Source organism: Saimiri boliviensis, chromosome 14 (assembly GCF_048565385.1).
Source record: "Saimiri boliviensis isolate mSaiBol1 chromosome 14, mSaiBol1.pri, whole genome shotgun sequence".
Lineage (NCBI taxonomy): Eukaryota > Metazoa > Chordata > Mammalia > Primates > Cebidae > Saimiri > Saimiri boliviensis.
The window spans coordinates 67,989,631-68,004,340 of NC_133462.1; the positions used below are offsets into that span (position 1 = coordinate 67,989,631).

Consider the following 14,710-nt stretch of genomic DNA (forward strand, 5'->3'; position numbering starts at 1 on the left):
ACTAGCATGATTTATTCCTTTATGTCACTGGCATATTCACCAGTGAAGCCATTTGGGACTGAGATTTTTTTTTTTTGAAAGGTTTTTAGATATGAAATCAATGTCTTTAATCTATGTGGGTCTATTTCTTTTTTTTTTTTCTTTGTAAGTTTTATGCTAATTTGTTCATTTCATTCAGGACATCCACTTTATTAGCAGAGTTGTTCATAAAACTGTATTTTTTCATGTTTACACAATGTGCAATGACAATGATGTCTCAAAAATTTCTGATGTTGGTAATTTGTTTTCTGTTCATCAATTATTATTAACCTTTTCAAAGAGCAAACTATTGAGTTTGTTCATTTTCACTAGTTTTTGTCCAATTTCTATTTAATTAATACCCATTCATGTTTTACTGTTTCTTTTACTCTAATTTTGCATTGTTCTTTTTTTCTTTCCCATCATCAGTCTTCTGGGTAAGAAAACAGCTTCACTGTAATGTCCTGGCTGCTACTTGTTGACTCAATCATTTTGCTATTCATCTCTGCTCATGTTTAGTTCCTTCCGTCCCAGATTCGTTAAGAGATTTAAACTCCCAAAAAAATACGGGGGGTGGGGTGGGTAGAGGAAAAGTTATGTTTGTGCAGTTGAATATTGTAATCAGTAAGCAAAAAGTGAAGGAAAGGATAGCCATTGATGGGGAAAGTAGGTCGAGAAAGTGGGAGAAATGGAAACCGTAATCAAGGAAGACAAACAATAAAAGAGCTTGGGCTTGCAGTTTTTTCATGTATTTCATATGTTCAGCTTAAATTAGGCAGTAAAAGTCAAAAGAGACTTCAGGGGAATCAGGATCAATAATTATGTGGCCACAGAGCTCCTGGGTCTCTCTAAATCTCAGCATAAAAGCCGATAAAACCAAATAGCAGCACAACAGCAGCAGCAAAGCCATTAAAAGGGTTTCTAACAAAACTATGTGACTAGCAGCGCCCAGAAGCCTCCCCAAAAAGGCAGGTGGGTACCAAGTCACAAACCTGCATGGCATTAGCCCCTGTGTAGGAGAAAGCAGATAACAGTAAAGGGGCATTGGGCTTTTGAAAGATCTGAAAGTTCAGTGAGCCAATTCAAAAATGGGCAATGGAAAATAAGAGAAGTTCTCCTGATCCTATAGCAAGTGACTGCAAGAGTTCTGCAGTAGGAACTGAAGAGCCTAGGCAATCCAGCTTCCATGAACTCGCAAACTCATTGACCAGGGCACACTTCCATGGCAAGTCCTACACTGAGGAGAAATCATTGAGAGTGGATGGATGAGGGTGGTTAAAATAGGACATACTTAAAGATAAAAATTCCGAAGTTAGAATGGGTTTCTCATTAGCAATAAAAAAAAAAAAAAACTCACATAGTTCATTTAAATAGAACGATAATAATTAATACATTTCAAGTTTAAATTCAATTGAACACTTCCTGAGTGTGTACTATGCACTCTGATTCTATTATTCACTGTACTATGCACCTTGATATGCACAGTGCCTGGCACATAGGAACATCCCCATATTTGTTTGGTGACTAGATGAATTATTTATGATTAAATGCTATATTACTGAAATATTTTAGGAGATATTATCAAATATAGGACATAGAGAAATCACAATTTCTACTTAGTTTTGGCAGGGAGTTAATTATGACTTGTTAAATAGAGAATATTTACCCCAAATTGTCCTCCAATCCAGTTAAAAAAAAAAAAAAAAGCACACATTCATAGTTTTTAAAATTCTTGACTCAGTCACGCATACATGCCACTTTTAAATATCAAAAAATTTCAAATATATAAATCTATACTCAACACGTTTAGTGTATTTCAAAGTTGGATTTTTTGATTACTCACAACCAAATATACCAGACCTAAATAATTAAAAGTTCCAAACCTCAAGCCTAGGAATCTTCACTCTAAAAGGTTCTGTTGGTGATTCTTGGTCAGGCAAAGTGGCTCAGGCCTGTAATCCCAGCACTTTGGGAAGCCGAGGTGGGCAAATCACAAGGTTGGTCGTTTGAGACCAGCCTGGCCAACACCGTGAAACCCTGTCCCTATGAAAAATACAAAAATTAGCTGGGTGTGGTAGCAAGCGCCTGTAATCCCAGATACTCAGGAGGCTGAGGCAGGAGAATCACTTGAACCTGGAAGGCAGAGGTTGCAGTGAGCTGAGATCATACCACTGCACTCCAACCTGGGTAACAGAGCAACACTTCAGCTCAAATAAAACAAACAAATAAAACAACAACAACAACAACAAACCACAAACAAAAAAACAGCCGTTCTGTTGGTGATTCTTATGAACACTAACATTTAAGAACTAGTACTTTCATACTTGCTATTGACTTGCTCTAATAGTTGCATCATGTCAATCAATTAACAGGGACTCAGTCTTAGTCTTTTTTCTCCTTAGTTATGTATCTCATCAGATTGTTGGTAGGTCCTTCATTGAGCATCAGAAAAACATAACTTTTCCAAGCTTAGCCAATACTGGGGTATTTATACCTATAAGCATCTGAATATAAGTTCTAGAAATAGATCAGTTTCAGCAATACCTTTTAAGAAAAGGCATTTATGAAATACCTAATCATTTGCAGCACTGCCGGTGCTTACACAAAAAAATCTATATTTATTTGTCTATATTTATACAGTATATATTTTACTTGCTAGTAGCTTGCTCAGCCCTAAGGTGTAGATTCTGAGACTTACTACATATTTCTAGTACAGATACAATAACTTTTTTTCCTTAAGCTTCTGCCTCTCTAGAGAAGAAAAGTCCACATCAATGTAACAGGCTACCTTTGTAAGGTACTCATTCCACTTCAAAAATAAATAAATGAATCTGCAGTGGATTCTGCCACATATAAATGTCATGAATTGGAGAATGCCAGGTGAATAATGTACATCATAATACTTGTTTCCATTTAAGTGTTTTGTGATACTGCTGTTTATTATCCTGCTCAGCTGTTGAAAATATTCATTTGAGAAGAAAAGCTTCCACATTGGTGTAAAACCAAGATGTCTTTTCTTTTCCATTCTGCAATGCCTGTCATTTGTCAGGCTGGTATATTTTTATAGCTCCCCTCCCCCTTTCAAGAGGCATTTCCAAGAAACTGCTTTCTAAACTTCACCACAATAATCTCTAAGGAGTGTGCAAAATGGTCAAATTCTGAAGCATGCTCAACTGAAACTATAGTAGGAACAGAATATATATTTTTCTCAATCTTTTGAGTGTTCAAGACAGAAGGAGTGTAAAGAGGTTCCCCACATACTGCTGTTCCCAGTAATGGTTACATACTTGAATGGTTTTAAGAGAAAGCAATGTAATTATAGTCCTTCTAGTTCTCAAAGGGCTATAATTTCATATTGCATCTTTCTCTCTCTCTTTTTTTTTTTTTCCTAGTTTAGGTCTATTTCGCTCAGAGGATATCAGCTATAACGTGTAAAAGATGCAGGTAATATATGTCACCATGTTAAATTAGAGCATTTCATAAATGTCACCTGAATGGCAGAACTATACAGTGTGGTCTTATTGTAATTTGCTGCAAAATTAATATAGTAGTTATTAATAAGATGGTGTTTTGACTTTATCAAAATGAAAGATCTCACAGTAGCATTTATGTCTAACATGAATAAATGTATTTTCCATGTCTATAGTCAATGTTGTACAAAGACGCACTTTTAGAAAAGTTAACTCATTTGGACTCTCTTTTTTATTTTAGTACAACTGGTAAAAGTTGCTAAGAACTTACACAGAATGCCTGCTTACTATGTTAATTAATTGAATATGTGAAAATATAAATTCCAAATATATTCTGAGAGGAAGCTATCCATCTGAGATTATAAAGAAAACAAATAAATCAGGTTTTCTAAAAAGTAACTTTACAGTATATTCAAATTTCTTAGGTTACATATGTAAGATAAGTTGAATCTCTGGTATACATTAAGCACTAAGGGAAGTACATTAAATTTCTAATATCAACAAAATCTCCATTTGAGAAATGTATTGCTTCAAATTAATTTGCTGCTCCTTTATGCGAACATTGCTATTTCCTATTTAGGAATCTTGTCTAATATTTAGGATCAAATTAATAGGATTTGATATAATAATTTACAAACAAATGGGTATGTTTCCCTCCTACTTTTGGATAGCATAAGTAAATATACAGTTTAGCAATCTGCTGTAGGATTCATCTTAAGTGCTGAACACTATGCTGAGTGCTAGAAACACATTTTTAGGTAGGAACCCTATGTTTCTCACCTCCAGCTGGGACGAGCTTTGGAAATACCTAGGTTTTCCATTTCTGCACAACCTCCTTATTACTTGTGTGATATTGGAGGAGTTACTTAATTTCCCTAAGGCTGGGTGTCCTCAACTTTACAGTGGATAAATTAGTAACTACTTTACCGGCTTTGGCAAGGACTGAATTAATGAACTAGAATGCATGGCATATTTTTGCACATGGTGAGTGCAAGACAAGTAGAATCTATAAGAATCTTACAGACTAGTTTCTGTCCTACATTTTTAGCAATAAGCCAGTCTGTTTTCTACACCCCAAAATGTGGCACTCCATATGAGACACCAAAACAAGTGGGTAGGTCAAGGTAGAGGCCAAGTTCTTTGGCCTAACAGAAGCTGAGACATCATCCAGTCCAGGAGAATATTAGGAAGGATCATCATTGGCTCTTCCTTATTCTGGGAGTGTTCTTGCCTCTAGAAATTCCTCACCACTTTGGCAGGTGAGGAATAAAGGAGTCTGATTATTTTCTGTGCCTGAATAAACCAGTGCATAATCTGTTTTCACACTGCTGATAAAGATATACCTGAGACTGGGCAATTTACAAAAGAAGGAGGTTTAATGGACTTACCATTTCATATGGCTAGGGAGGCCTCACAATCATGGCAGAAGGCAAGGAGAAGCAAGTCACGTCTTACATGGATGGCAGCAAGCAAAGAGAGAGCTTGCATAGGGAAACTCCCATTTTTAAAACCATCACATCTCATGGGACTCATTCATTACCACAAGAACAGCACAGGAAAGACCTGCCCCCATGCGTTTGTCTTCCACCGGGTTGCTCCCATAACACATGGGAATTATGGGAGCTATAAGATGAGATTTGGGTAGAGACACAGTCAAAACATATTAGCCAGTATTATCAAAAAGCAGAAAGAGTCACTATGATGTAGAGAGTAATTTGTTTAAACAAACTTACTACTCTCACATCTATCTAGATCCACCTACTTACCTACCTACATATCTAAACAAAAGTTGTTTTCACCCTATAATTATAACTTCAGGAAATTATATACAGCCTATAGTGTCCGTTTTTGCTAAAAATCTTAAAATATGCATATTTTGAAATTTCTTTCAAATCTATGATCCCTCAGCATCCTCTATGCAATTAATTCTCTTTACGCTTATTTTCCCTCCCAGCCACCTCCTCTGGGAACATGTAGTGGACAGTAATTATTTCCTCATTTCTTTGTTCCTGGGGCTTCTCTCTCTCATGTGCTCATGAGCAAGTCTTTTTACCTTGAATACAAGTTGTTTTTCCTCCCACATCCAATTCTCTCTTTCTGATACATGCTGCTATGATATGTGCTTCCACAAGTGCATCTGCCACTATTACAGGGTCCACCTCCAAGCAGGTACCACCACCAATATTAATGGCTTGTCACACCTGAAATGCTGATGAGGTACTCTTTTCTCAGAGGTCCTCATTAAACAGAAACTATTCTGTTCTGTGTGTAGAAAAGAAGAGAAGGCCCCTTTCACTCTTGGGCTATCTTCTGTTGCATGGGTGTTGAGCAGAGGCTCCCCACCAAGACTCATCTTCCATAGTCTTCCATAGTACACAACTGTAGCTGCAAAGTGCCTACCCAGACAGAGACTACACGTCTTCAGCCCTCTATGTAACTAGTTTAGCAATGTGACTAGCTCTAATCAATGGCATGAGAGCAAAAGAGACGTACACCTCTTTTGGACCAAAGTTTTTTAAAAGTGAAAGTTGTTTTCCACATATTCTTTTCCTTCCCTAAAGGAAGAGCCAGGCAATGGAAAAAGCATGTGTCCCTGAATTGTCGCCAGAGACGTTCCAACAAGGAGGTAGGAACAGCTGTCTTGTAGAGGTTATATGAGCAACAAATGAACCTGTATATTTGGGTCACTAGATATTTAAGGGTTTGTTACATCTGTTTAGCCTGTTCTAAGTACATTGCTGTTGGTATCAATGCAATGGCCCTTGTATCACATTATCTTGCACTTGCTAGTTAAATCAGTTCTTCCAATGTCCAGTCACTACCTAATGCTTCTGCCAGTGCTATTATGGTTATTTAAGGCTATTGAATCTAGCCTTAAATGCCTGAGGTATCAGTATTTGGCCAGTTTTGTATATCTGGGTCCTTGGGATGAGCTTGTTCTAAAGAAGGTGCCAGATGTGTCCAAACATGTGGAACTCAGTGTAAACTGGAGACCTTATCTCAATTACAGCTACATCTATTTTACTTCCAGGCAGTTTGTCACAATCTTGACTCATGTCTAACTCTCTTAATACTAACCTTACTATCCAGCTAAGATTATTTTTTTCCATTCTTTTCCCATTTATACCCCAGAACCTTTGTTCCTATCTTTGTGAATCTCACCCTCTACACAAAATAATCAGATATTACTCAATTTACCAACTACATGAGAAATATTACTACTCAACTCCCCTAATTCTCTGAAGAAGAAACCATGTGGTTTATGCCAAGATCTTTATGTCTCTATTGAAGCTCTGGGAAAACTCCCCTCTTTTCACATCCTTTACTACCCCAATGTATACATCCAATATCCACGGATCATACTAATCAGGATCAGGTTTCTCATAAGCTAAGGAAACTTATGCATTACTTCTTTTCTATTTGTACACTTTAATATTTGAGTCATATATAATATAAGACTATACTTCAGGAAAGTTTACATGAATACTTTTGGACATGCTGTGGTAATTAGTGACAAATACCTAATTCTGAACAGAAGAGAAACCATTAATTAACTGCAGAAAATGGTACATTATGCAGAGAAAGCATATGTGTTCAAAATTTAAATGTATTTTTTAAAAATGATCACTTCAGGAGAACAATTGATTTTCATGAGCAGGGTCTCTGTTCCTTATTATTCCATCTTCCATAGGTCAGGCCTAGAAATGCTTCCTTCACTGATGCCTTTCCATATCATCTGATCCATTTCAACCTCAATCTCCTTTCTTATTCATCTATTTTTAAATATCTCTTAATAAGTTCTCTCTGTTCTGTTGCTATTGCAGCAACATATTGATGCCTTACTGAGCATTACAATCTGCTATTCTTCTCTCTTTTTATATAATTACAACTATATTTTTGGTTTTCAGCCAACTTTTTAATTCCCTTATTTGCTGTTTTTATTTCCTTTTAAAAATGGCTATTAGGTTAGATACTCTAATTTTAAAGATAGAGCCTAGGGTACAATTCAAGCATAGCTTAGTTTGAACTACTTGGAAAACCACTTGCTTTTAAGATGGGATTCAGATGATGGAGCAAAGTAAACACACAACTGACCAAGTGTATGCACGTGCACATGAATACACACTCACACCTCCCCCACAGCCATCTACATTTAGCTACAAAATCCCAAAGAAGAAAGCACTCAGACAATATTTCCTGAGTGCATTCTACATAAGTCAGACCATATGCTAGGGACTTTCACTGGACTCACTACTTTATCACCATCACCTATGCAGGTGGCCATAGCAGGGACTCTGGGAATACCAGCAAATATGTGGAGGAGTGGGGTCAGTGGAGGGAAAGGATGGAGCCAAATGGCTCACTCCCACCTTGGGTCAGGAGCAGACTGAAATCTCTAGATGTATACACTTTGGGTGTGGATCCACAGACCCTTCCCCGGATACCTCAAAGTACAGAAAAGGCATCAACTAGGCCTGAAACTCTATTTGGTTGATCTGAACTTCAGTCACATTAGATGAAGAAATGGAAAAAGACAGTTAACCTCCAACTCAGGATGCATGTCAAGTAACTCGCTCACTAAGTTCAAGCAAACGAGAGAGAACTACAGTGGTATCCTGGAAAACTCACATTATTATATGTACCTAAACTAATCACCAAGCCAGTTCATAAGAAAAATGGACTTCTTTTCCATGGTGAAGTCATCATCCTCTTTTTTGGCTTATGTATCCCTTTTGGATCTGAGCAAAGTACTGAAAGCTCCCAGTCACAAAAACAGAGGCAGAAGATAATAAAAAAGAAAAATACACCGACTTACAATTGCATGACACAGACATAAATTGTATCCCACTCCATTTATACAGACATAAACTGTATACTCACATAGTAACCCAAAGGATCCAAGGACTCCATATTAGTTACTCCTCAATAATTGTTATATCCCTCTCCCATTAATATTAGTAATATGCTTTAGATGTTCTCTGTGTCTTGAATTTGGCATTAGTATTTTTAGAATTCAGTGACTCAGAGTATTACTTTATGCCATTCTCAAGATTTTGGCATTCACATAAGGAAGAATTACAACATTTCTTATGGAAGAATAAGGCAAACATGCCATATTATGAGATTGGATTGAGTTTCAAATGACAAGTGCCAAAGGGAAAGTTCCCTTCCAGAACACGGAGCGCACGACACAGTCACTCAGGCCATTTGGGGCTGGCTTCATTCCTAAGTTATTATAACAAAATGAGACTTGAACAACTGCCTAATTTCCTTGTATGCTCCCTAATATTATTAAGGATTGAAACTGCATGAATTTTTAAAATGCCCTTGAATTCGATTTTACAGTTTATAATTCTGACATTGTTGACAACTTTTTTAGTGTGCGTTCTGCTATCCTACTGACAATATCTGGAAACATTTTTAGAAATATTTTATAACATTTTTTAGGCAAGATAAACTTGACACAGTATCTCCACACATAACATAATTCACAACCCTTGTCTCTGTACTTGGAGCATGAGAAAATAATAAAAATTAAGGTAATCTATGAATGTGATTTAAAGATAAACAATGTGGGATTTTAAAGTCAGAAAACAGTTCTATCATTCTTATTTACATTCCTATTCTTATGTACAATTCTCTCTGGCTATATATCAGATTGAATAAAAATTCTCCTTTTTTTCCTGACTCTAAATGTTATAAATAAAGCAGATTTGGAAAGAGAATAAAAGTTTACGTAAAAGGAAAAAATGTTTTTTAAACCAGAAAAGTTAACATTTCAAAGCATGTCTTTCCTTCCATGTATTTTTAAAATACATGTTTGCACTTGGAAACAAAACAAGCTTTCTCTCTTCTTTGTCCCTCTTCCTTCCTCTGCTCTCATTTCTGAAACTTGAGTCCATTTTGTAGCAGGTACCAGTATTTTCATTCTTTTTAATGCAAAAAAAATTCCATTATGTGCATATACTACATTTTATTTATTCATTCACCAGTTGATGGACATTCTGACTATTATAAATAATGTGGCATTGACATTCATCAACAAGATTTTATGAGGATATATGATAAGTTTCCTTCCTGAGAAAGGAAAGTTCTGGGTCATATGATAATTCCACCTTTAATATTTTGAGAAACACCAACCTGTCTTCCAAAGTCAATGCACATTTTACATTCTCACAAGCTATCTATGAGAGAGTTCCAATGTCTCCAAATCCTCACCAACTTTTGTTTTTGTTTTTTTTTAGCTGCACTCATCCTACTGGTTGGGAAGTGGGTTTGCACAGTGGTTTTGATTTGCATTTCCCTGATGACTAATGATGTCAAAAATCTTTTTATGTGCTTGCTGGTTATTTGTATCTTTTTGGAGAAATATCTATTCAGATTATTTGCTCATTTTAAAATTGAATTATTTGGTTTTGTATTATTTACTTCATGCTCTTCAGATATACTGGACAAGTCTCTTATCAGATAATATGCTTTGCAAATATTTTATTATATTTATTATATACTTTGCAGCTAATTCTTTGGGTTGTTTATTTCACTTTCTTTTTGGTATCCTTCAAAACATTAATTTTAATGAAGTTCAATTTATACATTTTAGCTTTTGTTTCTTAGGCATTTAGTGTCATATCTAAAAAGCCACTGGCTAATCCAAGGACGTGAAGATTTGCAACTATATTTTCTTCTCAGGATTTTATAGTTTAGCTTTTATATTCAATACTTTTTAAAATTTGAGTTTTTTTTTTATATGTGAGGTGAGGTAGGATTCCAACTTCATTCTTTTGCATATGAAAACACAGTTGTCTCAGGACCACTTGTTAAAATGACTACTTTTTCTCCATTGAATTGTCTTGGCACTGTTGTCAAAAATCAATTGAGTATAAATGTCATGGCTTATTTCTAGACTCTCAATTCTATTTCAGTGAATATGTCTATATGTCTATCTTTATCCCAGTACCATGCTATCTTGGTTATAGTAAATTCTGAAATTGGGAAGGGTGAGTCTTCCAATTCTTTTACAAGGTTATTTAGGATCATCCGGTCAATGTGTACAAAGAAGCCAGGAGGGCTTTTAACAAAGATTATAATAAATCTGTAGATTAATTTGAAGAGAGTTGTTAACTCAATCATACTATGTCTTCTGATATATGAACATTAGGTGTCATTCTATTTATTTAGTTCTTTAATTTATTTCAGCAATGTTTTATGGTTTTTGGAATATGATTTTACACTTCTTTCATTAAATGTTTTCCTAAATAGTTTAATCTTTTGGTGACATTTTAAAAGAAGTTTTCTTAAATTTATTTTCAGATTTTTCAGTGCAAATATGTAGAAATATAATTGATCTTTGTGTCTTCACCATTCAAAACCAAATCATGCCCTCACCATTCAAAACAAAAACAGTACTCCAAAGTGTTAAGTCATTCTAGCATTAACTCAAAAGTTCATGTCCAAAGTCTGTCTCTAAATAAATAAATAAAAGTAAATATTTTTAACTTTATAACTTACTCTGTCTTGGGCAGTATTTCATAGCAGTATGGAAATGGACTAATACATGGAGTATTCTAAAACTTTAAAGAGTAATTAATGCCTGTTCCACATTTCTTATACAAAAAGAACAGAAATGAAGATAATTCATTTCATGGGAGTAATATCCTGATATTAAAACCAAACAAACACAATATATAAAAACTAAGCCATAGAGCAATATGTCTTGTGAATATAGATGTAAAATTCTTAGCAAAATTTTAGCAAATAGAATTTATGAGGAGAATTATACACAAAGATCAAGGTAGTTTTATTCCAGGGATGTAATGCTGGTTCAACATTCAAATTCTGAAAATCAACAAATGTGTTCCACTTTACTAACAAATTAAAGAAAAAAGATCATGTGATCATAATAATTGATGCAGAAATAGTAGCTGACAAAATTTAACACCATTCATAAAAAGCATTCTCAGAAAAACTAGGAATAGAGAAAAACTTCCCCAACTTAAAAAATAACATCTTAAAAAAATACCTATCTATAGCTGATATCCTGCTTATAAATGGTACAGTCTTTCATAATTCCATCCAATAATTAAATCCACTTTGTAAGATGTTAAGAAAGAAATCTAGAGCCAGTATTATGCGGTAGTACTCTGCACTGGGTCATAAGACCAGATTAAGTACATCTCTTCTGAATTCCATGTTCAGTGACAACTCATTAGAAGATTGAAATTGATTACGGTGGGCTTTTTTTTTTCTTGGATAGTCAGTTGTTAATTATTTTCAAGCAAAGAACCACCCAAAGTTGTCTAGCACCCCTATAAAATGGACTTGAAATAGAAATTTGAGTTCAGAAAAATCAAATTTCAATTTCTTATAGAACGGAATGGTGAGAGACAAATCTGACACACAATAGCTCATGTAGGTTATGACGTGTAACTGAGATTCTGGCAGGTAAAACTGTAGTTTACAATCTTCCTATACTATATAACAAAGCTCTTGACCTTAGACTTTCAGGGAGGAAAACTGTTCTGCAAGTGAAAGTTTATACAATGCCCAGATTATTGTAATGACCATTCTAAATGACAATCTAACTTTAAGATCAGTGCTCAGATAACCTCTCTTTATTCATTCAACATTAATACAATAAATTCTTACTGGGGCTTTTTTATATGACCAAAACTGTTCTGTTTATGTTGGACAGAGAGAAGGAAAAAAGTAAACAAATAAATTAATTTTACAAAGCCTGTAATGAGAATAACATGGGATGACATAAAAGATTTGAGAATGTTTTGTAAATGGGTGGTCAGCAAAGATATCGCAAAAGATATATCAATATTTGAATGATAAGCAAAAGATAGCCATGCTGAAAATTCATGGTAGATTTGTAAAAATAAGACATAATATAAAGATACAGTCAGAGTTTACTAATTCATATATGTTAAACTTCAGTATGACTGTCTGAGAAAACAGTCCCTTAATATTATAGTATTAAAATAGTAGAAATTGTCTTTATTAATTTTTTTCTACTCTTTAGCTTTCAAATGAAAGATATAATGTTCCTTTATTAACACATGACAGTTACTCTAAAGGTCTTTGAATCCATATTTTTGCCTTGGTTTACATCTGTCTTTTATTTGGGAAAGCAATTTTTAATGCATTCTCAAAATTATATGACAAAGATATTTTGTCTTGTATGTATTATGCTCACAATATAACTTTATAACAAATGTTCTATAACCAAATTGTGGTTTATGCTCCTAGCTTTATTTATAGCAGAATATGATTGTTAAAAATACAATCATTGAATTGATTCTTCCAAGTACATTTTTCCTTTACCAATTTTCACGTACCAGTATAATCAGAACAACTAAAAACTTCAGCTTAAATATGAAGCTTCTTTTTCTGCTTGAGGTGGGATACATGAACCAAAGATAGTTAGAATCTTTGTGCATGTAGGCTGGACATCAGTATTTGTGATGTAGGTAATCAAAATGTTTTATTTTTAGAATTCATTGTACTTTTAAGAGGGAAAATTAGACTAAGAAATTTGGAAGCAAGGCTATTATAATTTCCATTTGGCCCTAAGTGTAAGTGACTTTTGCTACACTATCTTCTATGGAATTTTTGGAGAAACTGTTCTTGTTTATTTATATTATTTATTAATATTAATTCACCATTAATTCCAAGACATATACCCCAATTTACTTGGAACCTCTACCCTCCAAGTTTTTGATATTTGTAAAATCAAAGCTAAAATAAGCCTTTTTATATGCAAAGATCCACTGAACTAGTGCTATATTTCATGTCCATACTAAAAGTTGCACAGGAACAACCATCTCTTTGAAATGCAAATGCACATAGAGGATTTCCGGGTAAATACAGTCTTCAATTCTACTAGAAAAGTAACACCCAAATAAGTTTCTGGCAGAGAGAGTGATCCTTTACCTTCAATACCCAGAAAAACTCACCTGATCGCAAAGAATGCTACCATTTCTAGTGCCAACTTTATCACAGTCACAGGATTTGCAAACATCTATGGCTGAAGGATCTGCACCAACTTGTCGGAAAAAGTAATCCTTGCACAGCTCACAGTTCCTTCCTGCATCAGAGAAAGGTTATGCATTATGACTTCTAATTCATTAAAATCAGCTGCATAATTCAAAATTAAAGACTGTATTCCTCTGAGAGAATTCTATAATTTTTGGGATGTCCATTTTAATGTACCTTTCATCTCTACCTGCCAATTTAGTGATCCAGAGCATATGAAACAATGAACCTGTTACAAACTGTGCTTTACTTCATTAAACTCCCATCTGTTATATAATACCACACTTCTAAAAGCTGTGCTTTGTAGGGGCCCATACATGTGAAAATAGTTTGTTTTTAAACTTAAAACTTCACATCTAGGGTCAGGCACTTCATCTAAATTCAATACAGTATGAGAAATTTCTACAGTGTGGTAGATGATACTTATATAATAAGAAGCCTATAGGTATGTAGTATTGGAATTATTTTTCTAGAACTAAATCATGTAAAATGGGAGACTTCTCTTAATATAATTTATTATTCTGTAGTTAATACAATTAAAAACAAATGATTCTGTTAGTGGCCATTAGTTTTCATTTCAAAGATCAAATAGAAATTCATTGTATTTAGATATTCCAAGTACTTTTCATATTAAATACTAAAATAGCCTGACAGATATATCAGATAATTCCTATAGTTTATAAGTGGAAAATTTCCCTTGCTATATTATGTAACAAACAACCTAAACTACACATGTTTCTGAACAGTCGTATATAAGATAATTGAAATAAAGTGAAATAAAACTCAAGTATATCAATTTCCCCTTTAAACATGATGTATTTTGCTCAAAAATTGTTGAAATTGGTCCAATATTAGAAGACTATAGATATAATCAAGTGAAAACTCATATTCTGATAGATTGGCTATTGGGCTACTTAAAAATGAGATTGATTTATAATATTTCTAGACTGTTTCCACTTACATATGCTGTTGACTCCCAAATCTGTATCTTCAATCTAGAGAAACCTCTCTTTTATGTATCAATGAGTAAATATTTATTGGGTGATGATCATGTATCAAATACTGTGCTAAGTGCTGTGTAATATAGTAGTGAACTAAATATACAATACTCGTTGCATCTCTTTCACAAAGCTCTCTTACAGTCTAGAAGGTAAGGGAAATCTTAACTAAATAATACCAGGAAT

At 34.3% G+C, this 14,710-nt stretch overlaps 1 protein-coding gene across 2 annotated transcripts in view; it reads right to left on the reverse strand.

The window, feature by feature from the left end:
• USH2A (usherin) overlaps nt 1–14,710 on the reverse strand; it is a 777,205-nt gene that overhangs the window by 643,581 nt on the left and 118,914 nt on the right. For both annotated transcript variants that reach the window (XM_003930351.4, XM_074385188.1), the window contains one exon: nt 13,448–13,578. In XM_003930351.4, coding sequence (XP_003930400.3) covers nt 13,448–13,578 — 131 coding nt within the window. The remainder of the gene's footprint in view (nt 1–13,447; nt 13,579–14,710) is intronic.